General features: G+C 37.8%; 1 protein-coding gene across 1 annotated transcript in view; it reads right to left on the reverse strand.

The window, feature by feature from the left end:
* Dennd1a (DENN domain containing 1A) overlaps nt 1-21,992 on the reverse strand; it is a 1,920,886-nt gene that overhangs the window by 1,745,719 nt on the left and 153,175 nt on the right. The window contains 1 exon segment of the mRNA XM_035446997.1: nt 18,652-18,695. Coding sequence (XP_035302888.1) covers nt 18,652-18,695 — 44 coding nt within the window.

The following is a 21,992-nucleotide window of genomic DNA, read 5'->3' on the forward strand; positions in this document are numbered from 1 at the left end:
ACTGTGTCAGAGAAGTGGCTCTAGTTTGTGCCTTAATGACAACTTAAACCTCTAAACCAATACAACCAAAAGATGAACAGAGCTGGCTGTTACCTTTCTCTGCTGCCAATCTTCCAATATCTTGGAACTAAATTAGCGCCTCTCCCAACAACTTCCCCTGCCACCCCTCAAAATCCATTCTAATTTTAAAGGATAAATGAGTTCAGGAAACACATCGGTGGCACAAATGTCTGGGTACTGTGTGTATGGATGTCCTATAATTAAGCCCTGACACATATTTCAAAGAGTTTGTATTTTCTCAAGGTATGATTGAACATTCAGATGTCATAAAAGACTGCCTACTAAACTCCCTCTGATCAGCGCCCCAGTAACCATAATCACATATACTGCTGGGACACTTACAGGCTCCAAAACACACCTAAAGGTCTAAAGATTATTTTTAAACATGTTTAAACATAGGAGGTGATATTCTAAGTTAATGAAACATTCCAATTATTAAAATGAATATAGGACAATTTCTTAAACCATGGGCGGGTTACTGGTTTTTTTTTTGTTTTTTTTTTTGTTTTTTTTTTTTGTCTTATCTAATGACACGGTACCATAAAAATCGATTTAAATGTGTACCTCTGATACCATTTTCTAAATTCTATAATTCAGCCTTCAGATGATGGGTCTTTTTACACAGTATCTTGAAAGCCCATTCAGCCACAATTGCATACCCACTTAATCAGCAATCATTGTTCTGGGATGTAGGACTTTGTTGTCAAGACAAGCACCAAAACCTTTTAAAAGAAAAAAAATTTTTCAGAACTGGCATAAGAAAAAAGTGATCTTTGTCAGACAAGGACAAATTTATGCAAATCTTTTATAAACATTCACAAACATTTATTTAGCTTTTGAAATGTTGGCCTCATTTGAGAGCATGAAAATGAGGGGGAAGTAGGGAAACGCAAAGGACAGCTTAGAAGCTGGCACACTACATAAATATTCAGAAGGAAGATTATAGGATTCATGTTAGGCTGTCTTAGGCTTCTCCAAAGTCCACATAGAATAGCAAAGAACAAAACTAACGAGAAGTGCAGCAGATGTTAGACAATGCATCGGCCTCTTTTCCTCTCTCACTTGGCTATACTTGGACGCTTTTATATTTCCTTTCAATATGGTTAGGTCATTCAAGGATTCTCCTATAGACTCTGTATTGTGGCTACAGATCTATAAGCTGGGGGTCTGTCAGCTTTCCAAAAGTTTCCAATGAAAAGGCATTATGCAAATTCTACCTCTCTTACCCTCTTTCAGGGGGGGAAGCCTCCAGTATGCAGTCATCAGAGTATTGGAAGCCCCAGCCTTCATTTCTGTATGGCTGTGTTTGCCTCAGGGCCACGCTGCTTGTTTTGACAGTGGATCCCCCTAGATAGTTGGGATTAGTCGAGCTTGTTTAGATAAACTTGAAATCAAGGCCTTCTCTAGGTAGACAGCTAGATGTAGCTACCGAGTTTCCAGCTGCCTCCTCCTTTCATCCCTAAACAACTGCAGATTCACAGTAGCTATCACAGCCACAGGCTATGTCACATACATAAGTACAAAATTAAAGGCTGCTAAAAGAAGCCTTTGTAAGTCTTAGTGCTAAAATAAGGAATCTGTACTGCTTGGTTTATACAAATTATTCTAGCACTGGCAGTATGGAACTGAACCCATCAGTTAACAAGGCATGTTAATCAAGGCTTCTTCTGATGGGCAGGATCAGGGTTTGGTAATTCACCTAACCTCCACTTATTAGCTCTTGTATGAGGATAATAGCTGAAAATGTTGAAAAGGAAATAGCAGCCTTTATTTATACAGTGCCAGGGAATGTTAGACACTAACAACAAACACTGCAACCAAAAAAAAAAAAAAAAAAAAATGGGAATCAAAGAGTAAATACCAGACCTGCCTTGGAAAGAGTATTATTTAGCAATTGATTAGACAGGGTCCCACTGCCTAGTCATCTCTATTTCATAATTAATATTTCTCACAACTTACAAGTTGTGAAAGGAGGACAGAAGGAGTCAGGACTGAGGAAACCTATAATCAGAGCAGACTAATGGTATCCTGCTACAGAGACAGAAGGCAGGTGATATGAAACACTACCAAAGTAAGAATATTATGTAAGGGGTTTCCTAAAAATCTAACATTCAACATTTTAATCTTTAAAAAAAATCTCTTCAGAAGGTTAGCAAAATATAACAAAATAATTCAACCACAAATATGTTTTATTTATCCAGTTCCAACATACTGAAATTAGCATTTACCTGTGGCAGCCTGAGATAAACCAAGGTTAGCAGCAGAACCAGCACAGAACTCTTCTGTGACACTACACAGTTTGTAAGTCCTTTCCCCTTCTTAAGTCCTATCTATCAAATGTGTCACTTATCACCATTCATTCTCACCAATCGCCAGCTTAAGTCAACATTTCAAAGAAAAGCTTTCAAGTATTGAAGCTATTTTGCAACTGCATTATCATGAGCTTAATTTCTTGGACAACTTAGAACCCAAAGAATACAATCCCTTTCCTCCAGAGGGTCTGGAGTAAACTTCAGGCCTGCCTAGTCTGTTACATTTTCTATCACATAGTCTACTTTTATAATCCCTAAAAAGGGTCAAAAAGGAAACAATAATCATAATTTGAAACACACACACACACACACACACACACACACACACACACACACACACACACACACAAATGCAAAAGCAACAACAACAACACAGCCCAACAGCCAGTTAAGGAATACACTTGTAATCCTAGCACTCAGGAGACTGAGGCAGAAGGATCATGAACTTGAGAAAAACCTAAACTACCTAAGACAATGTCTCAAAGCAAAACACACACACACACACACACACACACACACACACACACACACACACACACCCAGAAACACTATCCCCAGTTTTTTAGTCAGAATCTGACCAGCTGACTGTAGTGTGCAACCTGAGCAAGATGCCTGCCATACAACATTGAAGAAGAGGAGGCGGAAATAAATCACTATTATTACACAGACTCAGCAGTATCCCAAACTCTAGAAATCCCTAGCACTGTGGTTCTCAAACTGTGGGACATGACTCTTTTGAGGATCAAATGACCCTTTCACAGGGGTCACGTATCAGATATTTACATTACAGTTCATAGGAGTAGCAAAATTATAGTTATGAAGTAGCAACAAAATAATTTTATGGTTAAGAGTCACCACACCATGAGGAACTGTGTTAAGAGGGTACAGCATTAGTTAGTTTGAAGACCACTGCCCTAGGAAGTAAAAGGACATTGCCAACCATACTGGTTCTATGGCAGGCCAGCAATCACATGTGGCTGTTGTTAAATGGACAAATGTCTACCACATTCCATTTTTTACAGAAAACTTCCTAATTTAAACAACAAAAATTTAAGATCATTCCTTTTCCAACACCCAGCATCCACAACTGTTTTGTGGCCTGGACTCATTACAGAAGCATTTACTCCTCTGATCCACAATCCTTAGGTGAGGTCAATGACTTTTCTAAGCAAACAAATGATTCCAAGGTCTCTGAAATGCCCCTCTCCAACCCCTTTCTATGAAATCTGTTTTCTGGGACTTTCCCTTCCTTCTCTCTCTGCAGCCTCCTCTACCTACACTTCAGTTTCCACTATATTCACTAGGTAAATGAGTCAACTGAACCCTCTGTCCTGGATAACCTCCCTAGCTCTAGGCCCCTATTAAAATGCCTGTTCATCATTCTGCTTTGTGCTCTATTCTCCAAATTCAACATGTGAAAGATCTAGGCTCACCATTTCCATTCCTGTACAGCTCTGATCTTTCACTCCATCAGAGTAAGGAAAGCTTTCAGAATACCACTAACTCTTGCTGGGGGCAGATGGTCCATTTGTGTGACTAGGCCTCAAACATTTACCATGGCTATTGAACCTCTAGATAACTTGTGAAGAAAAGCACTTGGGTCCCTGAAACCTTTCCAAATGTTTGTAAACATGGCAGAGGGTGAAGAAACCACTAAAATCAATTCTGCTTTAAAACTATCTTAGAAGGAAACAGCAATGTTTCCCTAAGTACGTGATTTCAACATGCTAATGAATAGGCTATTTAGTAGTAAACAATGTACTAGAAGCCAGGGATGACACAAACTAGGTAGGGTATATAGGCCTTGTCCACATGGAGTGTAAGACCTAGCTGGAAAGACAGAAAGCTGATGTGTTATTGAAGTTTCCTTTCCAGCCAGGTCCCTCTGCCACTTTTCAGCTCCAAATACACAGACACTATATTAATTATTAAACTGTTGGCCAATGGCTAGGGCTTCTTATTGGGTGTCTTAATTATTAACCCATTCCTATTAATTTATGTATTTACACGTGGTCTTGGCTTGCTGGAGAATGCCCGCCCACACCTGTTACTCCTTTGCCAGCTACTTTGCATCCCCTTTTGGTGGGCTCTCCTGCTTACCTTTCCCAGAATTCTCCATCTTTCTCTCTGAAGTAATTGGTATTGCCAGGAGCAGTTGTGTCTCACAGTCATGAAAAACCCTAAACCCTAAGGTCTTTGAAACGTTTGAATATCCATTTGAAATATATCTATATATATCTAGAAAACGTAACTGACCTAAATGTAAGTTTATAGGTGACTATTATAGGTGACTATATATAATCTGTACTTATTTATACATTTTTAAAGGAGCTGTATAAGCACAATACCTAAACAAGAGGATAAATATACATATAACAAAATTGACCTTAAATTTGTATCAATAAACCAAAATTCATACCAATGCAAAGTATTCAATTCTATAAAATAACCCCCCTTTTTTAGAAGGTTGACTGTGATCATTAACCATTTATAAGGAACCCTGTTTAAATGCAAAAAATGTTTATAAACAATATCTGAGAATTTGGGTGTCGTTCTCTCCAAACTGCTTCCTGCGGTTTGGGGGTACTGTCAATACGATGGGGATCCTTAGAGAACCCAAATCCTGGCTGTAGTAGTCTGCAAGGTTGCATTGTCTCAGCTGTTTTGGATGTTGGATAACCTGGGCCACTGCTTCAGGGGGGGGTCTTGCTTGATCAAACCATTTTAGTCTGGAAGGAATCCACAGCTTTTCATTTTCTGTGGAAACAAAAACAGAATCTCTTTTCCAAAGTAACCTGTCCTTAGACTTAAATTTTTAAGTCAAAGCATTTTTAAAATGTATAGGTTGGATTAATCCAGCAGCATTTATAATCAAATGTCTTTTAGCAGTTGTTGCTCGTTCCTCAGCAATTAAACAACTGAAAGACAACACAATAACATACAGTATCCAGACACACTGTGTACTTTCCATCTTTATGTGGCTTTTCTATTACTCTAATCCTTTTACTTTTACTTTTCATTTTTGAGACAGGGTTTCTCTGTGTACTTTTGCCTGTCCTGGAATTAACTCTGTAGACGAGGTTGGCCTTAAAATCACAGAGACTTGCCTCTGCCTCCCGGGTGCTGGGATTAAAGGTGTGTACCACTACACCAAGCTACACTTTTTCTTTTCCCTCCCAAGTCTACATATATTTTTTTGTCTGTATGAGTAAAAGCTAAATCTGCCAGGAAGCATGCTGTGTGGCTTAGAGATGTGATCACTGCTGCCACCAGCTGCTTGTACACACCATTCAACTGTTATCAGAGCCTCTTAAAAGAGCCCTGCAGGTTTTTTGGTTTTGTTTGTTGTTATTGTTGTTGTTGTTTGCCACGAACCTCTGACTGTCTCTAGCAAACAGATCCCACCCGAGAAAATGCTGTTACCAAGAAGCCGATGCTTGTCCCTGTTCTTTTGTTTAGAATCCCTTTTTGAGCTTTTGTCAGGTTTACATGGAAATTCGTGCCTCACATTGGGTGCCATTTTGTTGCTGGAGCTTCCAGCCAGGTCCCTCTGCTTTTTTCAGCTCCAAACAAACACACAGACACTATATTAATTATTAACCCATTTCTATTAATCTAACTATTTCCACGTGGTCTTGGCTTACCTGAGAATACCCACACCTGTTACTCCTTTGCCAACTACATTGCATCCGCTTTTGGTGGGCTCTCCTGCCTACCTTTCCAAGAATTCTCCTTGTCTCCTAGTCCTGCTTATCTTCCTGCCTCTATTGGCTATTGGCCAAACAGTGGTTTATTCATCAACCAATAAGAGAAACAAGATGAAATGAATGCATGGATATATCACTCAAACTGCATAGGAGCTGTGAAAGAAAAGAACAGAAAGCTCTAGACAAAATAGCAGAGGCCTGAATTTAGATGTAAGGAAAGAACAACTTCTCAGAAAGTGGCAGTGTAAGAGAGGTTAAGGTTTTAAGGAGTGAGCAGGAATTCACCAGGCAAGAATGGGAAAGGGACAGAAAGAGGGAGGAAAAAGCAGCAGCAGGAGCAAGAGACACCCCCTCCACACACACACAGGAACTTAAAGGAAGCCCAGCACCCAGGGAAGGAAAAAGAGGTGGGTTGGCCGAGGCCATGGCATGACGGATCCTATGTCCTAGAAAGGAGTGTGGACCTTGTGATCATGTACTGTGTCACACTGGGAGGTGTGGGCCTTTTGCATTCTGCCTGCACATGACTTTCCAACTCAAGTCCATTCTCAGTCCATCCAGGCTCTAGACACTTAGACTACTCTCCATGAATTTTTCCTGGTTCCTGAGGTCCTATAAGAATCAGTAAAAATAGCTGGCAAACAGCTATTCAATTTAACAGAAAATCAAGCTTTAAAAGTTAAGGTTTATTCATGGCATAGAAAAATGAAGGAAAGACTATTCAAGCTAGCATAAATATATTAGTAATTTCTATTGTTTATTGCTTATGTCTAAGAACATGGATTATATAGATAATTTCAAAAATTAGATTCATGTAAATTTCTTCTCACTATGAAACTGGCCTAGCCAAACTCACATACCAGTGGTCATCTGTTTTCTTGAAAGGGTTGAAGTGGCAATTAAAAAGAAACTAAAAGTCTTATACTAAAAGTTCTATCTATGTTCAGTGAGTCTATTACTAATCTCATACAGATGTTCTCCTCTTGTAGATGAATCTGACTTTGGATGTGAATAAAATTAGTTTCATGTAGACCAGCAGAGGAACAGAAGACATTCTGTATCTCACACGTTATTTGATTAGCATTCTATTTCCACAGCTTCAAACGCATAGCTACATCGTGCAGGAGCAGCCCTCTACACCAGGTCACCTACCTTACTTCCCAGTTGCAACTGTGGAATGAAAGATTTGTGCTGAAGTGTCTTCAGAAGGAGCAACCTACTGCCCCTTTACACCCGTGCATCTGTGTAATCAGTGTGCTCTCTTTCACATTCATGAGTCCTAGGTTAAATGTTGTGGTATACCAAAGCCTTGGTGACAAAGACACCACATTTTGTCTGGGGGACAAAGAAAGAGTACCTATTTCACCTAGCTGACTTGAGAAGAAAGTGGGAAGAATGTTAGAAGACTTAGTTTCCAATCATCTGACTCCATGTTTATCATCTAAACATTTATTTGTGTCTTAGGACTTCATACAATTTCAGACATCATCAGATCATCAAAATCTTCTCTATTGTGTATTTCCCTGTGTACAAGGGGATTTCATAAACATGTTATTTGTCCTACCTTGTTCAAATTCTGAGCTCACAGATCACAGAGTGAACACTGTTTACTTGTTATATATACAAATTTTACATTTTAACAATCATGCACAGTACTAGGTCCAAGATCAAGTCCAAGAGACTTGAACATAAAACAAGCAACCTTCCCAGCTTCCTGTCTGGAGAAGGAAGATACCCAGGAAAGTGTTAAGTGTCTTGGATTTTCTGACAGAAATATGATCAAAGGTAGGGTTTAGAGAAATGGTTCAGCAGTTAAGAGCACTGGCTACTCTTCTAGAGGACCACATACAACTCCCAGAACCAACACAGAGGCTCACAATCTTCTGTAACTCAAGTTTCAGAAAATCTAACACTTTGTTGTGGCCTCTGTGGGCACAAGGCACATGATACATGGATATACAGCTGGCAAAACATCCATGCACGTAAAATAAATTTTTAAAAAATGTTTAAATAAATAAGATCATGGTAAAAGGAAAGTTCTCTCAGGTGTAACTGGAGATTCAAAAGAGGTGACTTGCAAACCACAGCTTTTTTAAATGAGTCAGTATTTACCAGATAAGTAGGCTGTGTAAGAACATTTTTATGGATAAAAGCAATGTGAAACATAATATCTCATGTTTTTCAAAGTTGACAGGTAATAAATAATCCTTGATAAATATAATTATTATTTATCAAAATTTAATATAAGGTGTTTATATTAAATTTCTTCAAAGCCAACACCACATACACACACAAAAAGAAAGACTCTCAATCATTTTATACACTCCTTTCATTTCCACTCAACAAACCCTGCCCCATGTCCAAAGTCTAGACCTTCCTACTATGTCACACTTAAAATCTGAAACTGACTGTCAGTTAGAAATTATAATGGCCAGAGGAATCTTTACCATACTACATAAGCATTTCAAAATGAAAGATAACCTAATAATACAATGCCCATACACAACAGTAAAAGGCTCATTTACAAGGACAGTGGGACCTATTAATAAAATTCTGAGGTTTTCAACACCAGAGTCTTGTAATAAAAATATGTTTAAACTACTTGAAACCCCTTCATCACCATTTAAAAAGCTTTTACATGTTTAGAACATCTCAGAACATAAATATTCAAGAATGGTTTCCTATTAGTCTCTTCTGTCCTTGGCAAATCACTTGTAATCACCTTGATGATGCCAAAGTTCTAAACAGTATAGGTTTATCAAGGAGGAATTTCCCAGATTCTTTGAGAGATGAATCTGGAAATCTGGAGGCAAAGATTATCTATCATACTCAGCCTGAACAACTGATAATGACACCAACATTAGCTTGCCACCAAATCTACTTCTAATAACAATAGAGAATCTGAAGCTACTGGTTACAATTAGATGCTAGGCTGTTTTTTTGGTTTTGTTTCCACTTCATGCACTTTGCTTTACTTAATCCTGACCCATATCCTTTAAGATCTTTACTGTGACCATCTCTAAGTTTACAAGTAAGGAAGTGAAATCTCAAAGTGTAAATGGCAGAGCTTCATCCAAACTACCTGCTCTTAATCATCACTGTCATGCTTCTGTATTCACGTAGATCATATTATTCACACGCCCTTCATTTGTCTAACACTGGCCATAGCCATTTCTATGCCTAGAAATTTAGGACTGACAAAAGAGACAAATACATAGACAGAATGTAAGGAATAAATGTTTCACATGTTCTCCAAGCCGAGGGCTGACTTAATAGTACAATTAGGGCAAGTTTCAGTTTATGTAACATAAACTGAACAGAGAAGTGTTCTGCTGTAGGAGTGAGAGAACAAAAAGGTAGACAATATCTCAACCACAAAAACAATTTAGGTAGAAATGCTAGGAAAAGAGCAAAGCATTCTGGGAAATGATGGAAGTATACATGTATATAATTTGAGCTAATAGGAGACAAGCACTGAAGTTTAATCAAGGTCAAATGTTTGGTGACTGATCATCAAGCTCAGGAGGTATCAGCAACCACCAAGATGTCCAACTACAGAATTTGAGCATTGAAGCACATGCTTGTAATCCCAGAACTCAGAGGTGGGGATCACAAGTTCAAGGCCAGCCTGGGCTACACAATGAGGTGGTGATTCAAAACAAACAAACAAACAAGTAGTAGGGGGAAAACGATAATGGAAAATTTTACCCATAGAGGAGTGGTATGATCTGCCTTAGATTTTAGAACACTATCTCTAGCCATCTTATAGACCTTAACCTTCCTGGTGCTGTGTCCCTCTAATACAGTTCCTCATATTATAGTGACCCCCAACCATAAAATTTTTGTTGCTACTTCATAACTGTAATTTTGTTATTGTTATGAATCATAACATAAATATCCGTGTTTTCTGATGGTTGTAGGTAAACCCTATGAAAGAGATGTCCCACCCCGCAAAAATATCATGACCTACTGGTTGAGAACTGTTGTTGTAGAAGATAGACTGTGGGGTCACTGGTTTACTGGCTGTTAGAAAAAAATACACATGAGAAAAGCTGGGTATGTAAATGCAAAAGGAAATAGAAAACTTGGACAGCTAGAGAGCAGTTTAGGGATGACAACAAACAAGACTTGATACAGACTAATAGGAACCTACACAAAGAGCAACAGGAACCAATCACATGCAACTAAAAGCAAGACAGACTCTCAAAAGCAGGGCCAGTGAACTGCTGCAGTTAGTAGAGATACACGTTGTCAAGCCAGCCACACTACTCCATCCTCAGAACCCACATGGTGGAAGAGTAGCTCTGACTCCCACAAGCTGTCTTCTAGCTTTTTCACACAGGCACATATACACAAAACAATTATATGTAAGTAAAAATTTTTAATTTAAAATTCATCAAAACTAGACTTAGTTCACTGATAATTTTATTGGGTAATTTTCTAAAAAATAAGACCAACCATATATTAGCACCCTTAGACATTTAAATTTTTAAGGTTTGGGATTTTTATTGTTGTTGTTGTTTTGTTTTTTGTTTGTTTGTTTTAGTTTGGTTTTGCCAGGCAGGGTTTCTCTGTGAAACAGTCCTGGCTATCCTAAAACTCACTCTATAGACCAGGCTGGCCTCAAGCTCACAGAGATCCACCTGCCTCTGCCTCCCAAGTACTGGGAATAAAGGTGTGTGCCACCACAGCCCAGCTATTTTATTTTTATTATTTTATGTGTATGGTTGACTTGTCTGTGACCATGTGGGTGCCTGGTACCACAGAGGCCAGAAGACGACACTGGCTCCCCTAGAACTAGAGTTACAGATGGCTGTGAACTGCTATATATGTGCTGGGAATTGAACCAGAGTCCTCTGGAAGAGCAACCAGTACTTTTAATCATCAAGCCATCTATCCAACATCATCACTTGCATTTTAATGTTTTTTTTGGGGGGGAGGGGGAAGCAAGAATAAAGCAAAAAAAAAAAAAAAACTTCTAGTATAAAAGTAAGGCTTAGGTGGTGGTATGGCTATAATCCCAACATGAGGAGGGGACCACAAATTCCAAGAGAATCTGGGCTGCATGGAAAAAATGTCTCAATAAATAAAAATAAATTAATAAATCATATACAGAGCAGCAGATGCTTGATCTCGGTATGCTCATTCATCTTCAATCCAATGAATCATTTAGAGAGCTGTAATACAATATATTAAAACAGTCACACTAAGTGCAGTCATGGGAACTGATACCCTGCTCCAAGAAAACTCTGTAGCAAGGCACTTTTGGAGCTATTGGGCTTCAGTATGGGAAGAGGTCAAAGGGATTGAGAATTTATATTTGTGCATATAAAAAATTACAAGTTCACCCACACTTCCAGAATGCCAAATGTATATGAAAAGTGACTGGGGCAGTTAGGTAAAAACCCCATAAATCAACAGCCAATCTTAGAAAGCACATATGTAGCATGGGTCTAAAATGTAGGTATTTCTTTAGGGCACTCTTCAACATTTTCCACTTGAGCTTCACTGTACCACTCTTGATGACTGCTATCATCTATAGCAGGGATGTAATTACACGATGTCATCATCACTCATCATGCCCAAATACAGGTTTCCTGGCCAGGCCATCATTCATTGAGTATCAACATACTCTGGCTGTAAGTTACTTTCCAGGGCCTACTACTGACCACAGCTGTAGTCTATCGTTCTTTTCTTCTTACATTCCTAGCATGTTGTCTAGCGCATGGTGTGCAAATTTACTAATCTCTGTCTGCACAAATCAAACAGTCTCCTAGACTGGTTTTACCATCAAAAATAGTGATGAAGAGGAAAAGGCAGATATAGTTCCTTATTAGTAACATCAGTGTTAAGTCTGGGATGTTGAGTTGTTTTAAAGTGTTATCTACTTCACCATCATGATTCAGCAAATCCTTTGAAGGAAATGCAAATGAATGCACAGACTCTATCCTGTGGTATCTAATGCCATAAAGAGCTTGCCATTCCCAGCTACAAGGAAGGCAGACAGTTAGACTGCTTGAGTCCATTAAGTGTAAGAACGACCAGTGAGAGATCTGTTAAAAAGACAGAAAAACAAAAAGGTTTCAAAGGTGAAAAGGAGGCCATGGAGGGAAGCGGGGAGGGTAAAAGGAGAATGAGGGGGGGCCAGGAGAGAGGATCAACAAGAATTAATTTTGTTTTAAGGTGTCATAATTAAAAGTAACAATGTGTATGCTAGTTTTAAAAAAATTCCAAAATCACATACAACAATTCAAACTGAAACAAATCTGAATTGGCTATATCATTGAGCTATAGCCTCACCCTGGAGTATGCCCAAGTACAATTCCTTTTTCTCTGTTTGAGTCAAAAAACCCCAAGTCTTACTTCCAATCTGAACCTCTACTTATGACTGCAGTAGATGAAGCACCCTGCCTGATTAACAGGAACAAATCAAATCATGTCACTTGTTTTACATTTTGTATAAGAATTACCCATTGTGAGCTGGGTGGTGGTGGTAGCTCACCTTTAATCCTAGCACTCAGGAGGCAGAGGCAGGAGGATCTTTGTGAGTTCAAGGTCAACCTGGTCTGCAGAGTGAGTTCCAGGGCAGCCAAGGTTACATAGAGAAACCCTGTCTCAAAAAAAACAAAAAAAAAAAAAAACAAACAAACAAAAAAAAAACAGTAAAACAAAAAAACAAAAAGAATTACACATATATAAAGAAAAACAATAGGGCTACTTTTTCAAATTTTTAGTTAAGTCTGGTTTACATACACAATTTTCTTATTGGACATGACTTTTTTTAATCAATACATTAATAAATTCTGCAACAGAATGTTTAGTGTCTAGTTTAGCAAAATTTGAAACAAAGTAACATGAAGCTTTTCGTGTGTTAGACCACATCAAGAAAATGAAGCAAGGCAGCCCAGGCCAGCCAGAGACACTACAAAGAACAAACATGTGACACAGAGGTGGGAAAAGATTGAAAACTAGAACAGTATGTGGGATAGGTGGAGAATGGGAACTGAAGATGTGATAGTATTGACAGGTGAGAGAGTAGACTGAGGTCTACATACTGCCATTGCCTGGCAGGGATGGTAGGATAGTGTACAACAGCAGCCTGGAGCTTATGCAGATGCAGAATCAGCCCCCTAACTCTAGGCAACGAAGGAGGCCAGCAATGAGGTAAGGCTCACTTTCTGGATTGGACCACAATATCACCAGAGGCCTCAATGAAGCCTGTGATCCATGTGGATGTACGTATACAGCCTGTGCCTCTGCTGATGCCTGGGTGATGTCCTCAGGCTTTGCTGCTTTGAGGAGCCACGCTGATGTGAGTGGCTTGTGTAACCACCTGAGACCATGTTGAAGCTTGTGATCCATTCAGCTACTGAGAGCCAAAGGGCCTTGTTTGATGTCTGCAGTCCATATTACCCCTGAAGCCCATGAGGATACTCATGGTCGGAACTGAGGCCTAAAGCCTTGTTAACGTCTGTGGGCAAGGGAGCTGGTTCCAGCCCTCACTAACCCAGGCAGTGACATGACAGCAAGAGAGCTTAGTTCCGCCCCACCTCCCGAGTGCCAGGATTAAAGGCATGTGCCACCACTGCCCAGCACAATGCAGTACAATATTTATCTCTATTGTCTCTCTAATCAGAATCTTTCAATCAGTCTACCAAGGTTATCTGTGGATAACAAGAAACTTAGGAAATGTTTTCTTCAGAGCATATCTGCAACACAGATGTAAAAAACCCATATTCAAGCAATTGCATACTACTTAAAGATGATTTCCATCACAATTAGCCCAAATTATGCAACATATTTGCATTTGTTTTTAGTATCAAGTTGATGTCTATTTTTTAAATTGCTTAGTGGACTATAATGAAATTTTGAAATCTCATAGGCCAAGTGAAACCACAAAAGAGCACTTCTTTATTTTTCCTAATGCACCGTGTTTCTACCTGGCTTATATACAGTTGTACAAGAAACACTGTTAGTTTCTATATACAGATTTCCATGAAATTTTTATAGTTTCCATAAATGCATAAAAATTGTCTGTTTCATTTATATTTGTGTTTCAGGGCCAGTGGAAAGAAAAATTACCCATGACTCTAAAAGCAATCTTCATATATTGGGTTGGGTAAGTGTACAGACCCTTCTTTCTAGGGCACTAGACCCAAAATATACATGAGTACTTGGCAAAGTAACTTCTAGTATCCTCAACTCTAAGAGCCACTCTTACAATAAATGAGCTGCAAAAAGTACAGTTGTGAGAACAAATTAATAATCCTGCATGTTTTGTGATAAAAATCACATTATGATCAGAATGCTTTAAAATCATGTATAATACCTTTTCATTTGATAAAGTACAATGTTATTTATAGAAGTATCTGGTAGGTTACTATACCTTTATTTCATACTATCCTATACCATTCATCACAATTACTACCAATTATTAATATGAAAAATACATTTGTTTTAAAGTCAGCAATGGGCTTTTGATGAGAGTAGTATCATTTGCAAACATATAAATTTAACTATTGTTTTCCCCTAAATTCAATTAGTATTCATTAAAATGGTACTAACACCATAAAGTTTTACCAATTATTCCCATAATTATGAATGAACAGAGTAAACAAAAGGACATAAGTACAAATCCAGCTAGTTGACTACAGAGCTATGGTCTTATTTGTGATTCAAAGATAGATGGTTTTCTTATTTCCAGTATCCAGACTAGCATACTATTTTAGGGAATGAGAGGACCTCATTACTACTGTGCTTCTGTCCTCTAACAGGTATCTTCTAGTGCTTATTGTTGGAGACAGAACAGACTTTTTCCCATAACCCAAAGTAATTCAAAATCCATCTACAATTTCATAACCTTAACTATAAAATGCCTATTTTATTATATACTTATGAGACACAATATTTTCATCTCATACATAAGCTGTTGAAGATTTTTTTTTTTTTTTTGCAAAAGTACAAGACCCTTTTCAAGTCAGAATCCTACCACTGCTGCTGTTCTAGTATTTAAACTAGTTAAGCTTTAAACAAAAGCAGATGAGTAATGGGAACTCTGAAAAGCCCTTGCTTTTCCTTTTTTTTTTTTTTTTTTTTTTTCTTTTGGTTGTTGTTTGTTTTGCTTTTTTTTAAAAAAAAAAAAAAAGTGCTGTACATCTTCCAGGAATTAACAAAGCCTGTATTTTCAGGCTTAAAGATAGCAGGTTCACTAGATTTTGGTGAAATATTGAGTGCTACAGTGATTTAATGGTTTTAAACCATAGATGTCATTGTGGTCTGACTGTGTCACAGACAACTTAAGGAAGAAAAAAAATGAGACACAGAAAAATCACTTTATCAGTAATTACAATCAAGAGCCCTAAAATGTGGCTCAGGCTGCTCATTACTTCTTCTTTCTGTATCAAGACCCTTATTTACATTTCAGATTACATTTTTTATGAAACAGTAAGATCTATCAGGGCTGAGAAGACTGAAATAATGAGGGGAAAACATTTTAATAAAACGTGTTGGGTCTGCATTACTTCCGTGACAGAAAGAAAGGCTTCCTCTGTAGTGAGGGATCATTTATTCTGCTTCTAAACGAGAAGCAAAAAGATGAAACTGATGAACTTTTACTGCCCATTTGTCTTTAGCAGACAATTAAGACAGAGAAGATCAAAATGGATTATCATACCATGCAGACAACTGGCCCAACAGTAATACATCTCCGTGAGCACAGATTTGTAACTCTCTTTTATCCCTCCCCTTTCTTCTTACTTCTTTTTCCACTCTAAAGGCAGTGCTAGCTTTGTGGCTCAAGGAGAGCCAAAAGGCTGGTCATCATTATTCAGTCACAGATGTCAATCTAACCTCCCTTTTTTCTCAGTTTCTAAAGCAGTGAGGCACAATAATTTGTGACAGATTCTTTTACTGTAAGGTACAAAGAACACACAGAATAAAACATCTAGCATCAGCCAGCATCTCTGATCAAGTGTGCGGGTACAAGGGAAATACACTATATGTAAAAACAAGCTCTGGGAGTTTAGGCGAATGAGGAGTGAAAGCTAAAGGGAGAAAGTATGGGGGAGAAAACAGGGGTGTTCACACCCGAACAGTAATAAATACTATATTGGATGGTGAATTATCTTAAATATCCCTAAAGGACCCCATCATAAATGCTTAATATTTGAAAAGCTGTACTTAAAGTCTACACAAAATAGAAATATTTCTAAGAATTTTGTATAATGATATTTGGGAGAGGCATAATTTGAAAGATATCTACACACACACACACACAGAGAGAGAGAGAGAGAGAGAGAGAGAGAGAGAGAGAGAGAGAGAGAGAGAGAGAGAGAGAATTTCATTTATTCAAACAAATGATGACGTGAAAAAAGCTTATGAAATTAGAATATAAATGATTTTAAAAGGCAAATAAGAAATAAACATTCCTCATTTTCTTTCGTAGTAGATATGATTCTCAAGTACATTTTTGGGAAGTTGGAAATAATATCTTCAAAAATCAGGTAGGTCCTTCATGTCTCATTTCCTGAGTTGTTGGTGGTCAAGAAGGGAAATTATATATCTTAAGTTTGAGGAGATGCTAAATAAGACTGTTGTGCACATTCTTGTAGGTTTGCCTTGAGCCCTTAAGTCTGATTCTCAAATTCAACACTGTCACTCTTCCAAACAAAGAAACCAAATACCTCTATCCCGTGAGCACCTTTACAGTAACCATGGCTCCGACTTCATAAATGCCTACTATAATTTGAATCACTCCAACTTTGACAGAGGAAATGTATGTGAGGCCATTTATTGACAAAGGTAAAGGACTAAATTTACCTCACAGCTAACATCACATTAGTCACCTGGACTCCACATGCAATGACAGTACAGAAAAGATCTACATTTCTCTGTGGCTACACATATCCATATATAGTGCATGCACACACACCCTCCTCAAACACATAAATACACAGATGAAATGAACACAGGAGAAACGAACACAGATGCTAACACTCCAGTTTGTTCCAGTAGTTTCTTCTGAGTAATAAAACACCAGAATGGTTTATATTTTCTTTATGCTTCTTAAACTTTATTTTTTCTTTACCTCTACTCTCTAGAGTTTTGTTACAAACTTATTACCAATGCAGTTTCTGAAGTTATGTACTTCAAAACTCATGTTTTTTCTTTTGGAACTAGTAAAGAACACTGTTTAACGGACCCTCCCTGGATCTTTCAGGTCGGGGAATCACTAAAGTTATTTACCTACTTAAAAGATTTAAGAACAGTCATTTTAAGAGCTATGACCATCAGTAAATTACAAGCAATAGTTTTTTATCCTATAGATATTAATTAAAGAAAGATGATCAATAATTTTCTTAATATCACATAATCTTTGGATTATATTGCTTAATTAAAAGGACTTAATCTCATAGCAACTTAAAACATGATTAAAAATTTAACTCTACTAGTAGAGGATGAAGGAGAGGAGAGGTAAGACTTTAACTTATTTTTAAATCTTATTTTAATCTTAAGGTCAACACAAGTCAGTCCAGCTCTCCCAGATTCTTAAATCCTAACGCTTTGTTACAAAGCATTTCTTTGCACTGGTGAGCTTATATTCCTGGTCACACTGTTACCTGTTTCAAAAAGACACATTAGACACCTTGCTGTCTCTATGACAGGCCACAGTAGAAAGATGCTACCACTGCCTTGCATATTTCTTTTCCATTATACATACCTTCACTCAAGGACTTGTAACAGGAAACCTTGAATGAATGCATCAGGAACATGCTTTGTACACAATATTCTATGTGTGAACGGTTTGATAATGTTGTCAAAGATAAACTGTGATAGCACTGTGGTAAAGGATGCTTTTTTTAATATTTAAAAAGTATGTCAAATTGCAAATTTAAACTAAAAGTGTAATGAGCCAAATAAAGCTACAAAGTGCCTTCGGTATTCCTTGGGGTAGAAATTGGAGCCTCAATGCATAACCTGGAACTAACTATAGAGTAGAGTGACATCAGAACTTTTAACACTGTTGCACCACTGTTCACAGAGTGCTGGAACTTTGAAAAGTGATGGGACCACCCGGGCAGCCTTAGAAATCCCTCCCACAGTCAAAGTCACTTTCTCTCTGCAAGTACCTTCTTGTTCCAAGATGACAACACGCAGTACCACCTCCACTGCAAATTCCATGAAATGTTATAAAGCTCCCTCCCTTTTTGGTCAGACTATTTAAATGGTATATTTAAAAAAAAAAAAACAAAAAACAAAAAAACAACCCAAAACCTTCAGTTCAGAGGCAGCTCAGAAACAATTTAATACTGACCCACAGGCAGTGATGCACCTAACATGGAATCTCTTGCTTAGTTACTATACATAGCCCTCTGGAGGAAACACCCCAAATCTAGCATTAATATTTTCAACTCTACTTCACTGTGCTTTACTTTTTGTCTTTGGTTCCTAATTACCACTTCTATTCCTTTTTAAATTTCATTTATCTCTTTCAGTAAAGAGAACAGTAATAATATGTTGAACAACTCTGAAATAAATTTTGTCATGTAAAAAATTAATTACGCATTCCAAACCTGGTCACTGTAGTCCTCTGGGAATTGCCTCTGCACCTCAGGATCTGTAAATAATTGACAGATAATATTAATTGGCTTTGGATTAGTGAGCAAGCAGAGGATCACACATTAATATTTGATCAGAAGATGATAGCAGCCCTGGCAGGGGATCCAAGGGGGCAGCTGAGGCTGCTATGTTGATGAGCACAAGGAAGGCCTCAGTAAGGCACTCCCATTGCCCTCCTCCAGAAATACAAAAAGGAAAATTTTAAAGGCCTGATGCTACTGTTAACTTTAGACTAATACTTAATGTAAAAATCTGGCCAGCTGCAAACTGCCTTCAGTATAGTTTTTCAAAGAAAGTGGGTCTTCAGCCTGCTAAACTTTTCTCTAATCAGCAGCCTTCTTCTCATCATTACAGATGTTGGTCTGATCAGCCTAAAGTACCAGACACAGAACAGGCAAAAAGGGGAGGAATTCTTTCAAGGAGCAAACGTAAAAGTCAGCACTTTGGAAAATAAAACATAGCATTCCCCAAGTGCTTATGAAAACAAGCCACAACTAGAGAAAGTTTCCTTCAAAACAAAACCAGTACTTTCAGTCTATTAGTATTATAAGAAATTATTTTTACCTTGACATAATTAGGCTTGTCGAAACTATAAAAAATACAAAGGTGAAAATATATCTTCTGACCACCTCTGTAGTATGGAGTTAATAAGGGGTCACTTCATTCTTAAGTCATAACTGCAAGACAATGATATGTCTATAACTTAATATAGTCATTACTAAGTAAAAACTATCAGCACTCCAACTACAATCCATTAGGAAAGCACGCAATCTATCCAATAAGAAAAAGATTTGGCTCCTTGGAGATATGTTGCAGGGGTGAAGGGTCAGAATAGCAAGTATTTGGGAAATTATGTATCAATGCAAAAAGCAGTGTTTGGTGATCTTATAACACTATCTCACAGAACACACTACTTGTTTTTCATATGTGTCTTTAAAAGCTACACTAAAACACCAACTGACTTCTCTGTGAACATGAATCTTTCAAATCTTTCAAATCACAATAAATTCTTCGTAAGAAAAGACCAAAACTGATGAGTAAGCTAAACTCATTACCTTTAAGTTTAGAAATCATAAAAGCTCTTAGACACCTTTTTAAAATCTAAGATTATCCCAAAGAACAGAAATATTCACAAATACCAAAAAATATTGCTCCTCATATAGGTGGTACATGATGCTGATCATTTTTGGCTCTTTCTGTGTTCTCTGCTTAGCTCTGCAATTAAAAATGCAACCAATCAAAATGCAGCATTGTGGGTGCCAGTCCCAATGGAGACAACTCCCACACCTAAGACTAAGAGAACTCTGTGGGAAAAGGGGTAGGAAGATTGTTAAGATCCAGAGAATCACAGAGTTTGCTGTGAGACTCTCCTAGTAACCTCAGAAGCTACACTCATACAGTCTTACCAACAGGACTACCTAAACATGAACTGAACCAGGACAACAACAGTAGACATGACAAAGTGGATGAGGTAAAGACCACAAGGCCTCCACCCTACACAAAGAACTACAACTTAAGGACTGCTGGGAGAGAGAAAAAACAGTCTTCCACAAGGAAGAGCACAGCAATTGGTTGTCTAGTACTAAATGGCGAGCCTAAAACACACAAACAGGTAACACCGTACAGACCGAGCAGGTATATTCAGCAATGTTTGTGTATATCCATGGCCACATGCAATATAACAACCATGAATTTGAAAGAGAGCAAGGAAGGATATATGGGAGAATATGGAGAAAGGAAAGGGAATGAGGAAATGATGTGATTACATATAATCTCAAAAATAAAAGAAATAATAAAAATTGAAGTTTTAAAAAAAAAAAGACAAGTGGAAATTGTGTTCACCTTCAATTACTTCGAAGTGACTAATGATGTGTCCAGCTTGAGACCTGGGGGGGTTCTAGAGTAATGCTCCCTCTGCAACACCACTGAGGACTGCCCTCCTGAGCCAGGCAGAAAATGTGTTACCTGTCTTTGGCCTTCTGGCTTGAACTACACAAGGACTCTGCTCTCCTGAGACAGGTGGCCAGAAGGCAACAGCTACGCTGGCAGGCAAGATAACAACAGTATCTCTTATCCTAAACACTTGGGACCGAAGTGCTAAAGACTCGTGAGGTTTTCATATTTTTGGAATATTTACATAGACTTCATGTGCTGAACATTTTTAAGATAAATGCCAACATCAGATGTTGGAGCATTTCAGACCCATACATGTTCAAATTGTCTGGGATCAGACAAAGAAAAGCTAGTAGCAAGGCGTGATAGACAGCCCAACAAACATGGTAAGTGGCAAAGCTTTAAAAAACAAAAACAAAAAAAACACAGTGACTATCATTCCTGAAACATATAAATCTACCTGATGTTTTAGTCTAGAAACAAACCCCAAAACAGCAACTCTAAGTCACTAAGAGGCATAATTAACCAGAGAATGGGAAAGCCAGAGTCACTCACAACTTTTCTCCCAAATGCCATGTGGTTAACATGACTCTCCAACCAGAAAAAAAATCATACATATAACTTTATATTGGATCCTTAGTAGTGTGCCTTCAATCTTGCAGTAGTTTTTGCTTCTTAGGAATCACAAAATACCAGCAGAAATAAAAGCCACAGGCCTTATTTTTCTACCACCTGTGAGAGGATAAACACTAGAAATCAAAATTTGTGGTATATTCTTCAAGCTTTCTTGCTTATATGTGAGACAAATTTTTAAATCTCTTTTTAAAACTTGGATTAATAAGAAACCATATTAATAAGAAATCTGTGGCTTTAAAATGGTATTTTAAATGATTTTTTCATGTATACAATATAACAGAATTAAGAAAAGGAAATAGATGGAAAAGATGAATCCAGTTTGAAACACTGAAAGATGATTATGGCAGCCAGTAAGAAGGCCATCCCAACCACATTATAGTAAACACTGCTTCAATTGTTGGCAGCACAAATACCCAAGGCCATCCTTGAAGTGAGAGTCCCAGATTTTAGCAGAACAATGTTCCAGGGTAATACACTCACTATTGTTTACTACAATTCAAGCATGAGACTTTTGTTTGGTTTTCTTTACTGCCCCAGAAGTTTACAAAAAGCAAACTTCATGAGCGCTTAACATTCTCTAAAACAACACTTTTTTTAAGCCAATGCTTTTTAAGTTCAAAGTCCAATCTATAAAGTTCCATTCAATTAGTTCAAAGATCCAGTCTGATAATTAATAAAACTATGGAAGCCATTTTGTAAAACTTAAGGCAGAGAGTGAAAACAATTTATTTGAATTGTCATAAAACAATTTTGCACAAGAGGCTGC

The sequence above is a fragment of the Cricetulus griseus genome, chromosome 6 (genome assembly GCF_003668045.3).
Source record: "Cricetulus griseus strain 17A/GY chromosome 6, alternate assembly CriGri-PICRH-1.0, whole genome shotgun sequence".
Classification (NCBI taxonomy): Eukaryota; Metazoa; Chordata; class Mammalia; order Rodentia; family Cricetidae; genus Cricetulus; species Cricetulus griseus.